At 55.7% G+C, this 434-nt stretch overlaps 1 protein-coding gene across 1 annotated transcript; it reads right to left on the reverse strand.

Annotated features, from left to right (window-relative positions):
- Nucleotides 1-2: 2 nt before the first annotated feature.
- TM35_000082310 (microtubule-associated protein-like protein) lies at nt 3-401 on the reverse strand (the record flags this gene model as incomplete). The annotated part of the gene is made up of 1 exon (XM_029024096.1): nt 3-401. A coding segment is annotated over one exon (399 nt), but the record flags the coding sequence as incomplete, so codon positions are not given.
- Nucleotides 402-434: the final 33 nt, after the last annotated feature.

Genomic DNA, 434 nt, shown 5'->3' on the forward strand with positions numbered 1-434 from the left:
CGTTTGTATGCAGAGGGGTCGATGGGTCTGTACGCATCCTGTGCAGTGGAACGGAAGTGGTCAGGGTCCACATGACTGGGTCCAACCTCCTCATCTTCCTCCATTGGTCCTTCACGTTTGTATGCAGAGGGGTCGATGGGTCTGTACGCATCCTGTGCAGTGGAACGGAAGTGGTCAGGGTCGACGTGGCTGGGTCCAACCTCCTCATCTTCCTCCATTGGTCCTTCACGTTTGTATGCAGAGGGGTCGATTGGCCTGTACGCATCCTGTGCAGTGGANTCCTCTATTGGTCCTTCACGTTTGTATGCAGAGGGGTCGATTGGCCTGTACGCATCCTGCGCAGTGGAGCGGAAGTGGTCAGGGTCCACATGACTGGGTCCAACCTCCTCATCTTCCTCCATTGGTCCTTCACGTTTGTATGCAGAGGGGTCGAT

This window comes from Trypanosoma theileri, assembly GCF_002087225.1.
Source record: "Trypanosoma theileri isolate Edinburgh chromosome Unknown TM35_Tth_8_V1, whole genome shotgun sequence".
In the NCBI taxonomy this organism is placed as follows: Eukaryota; Euglenozoa; class Kinetoplastea; order Trypanosomatida; family Trypanosomatidae; genus Trypanosoma; species Trypanosoma theileri.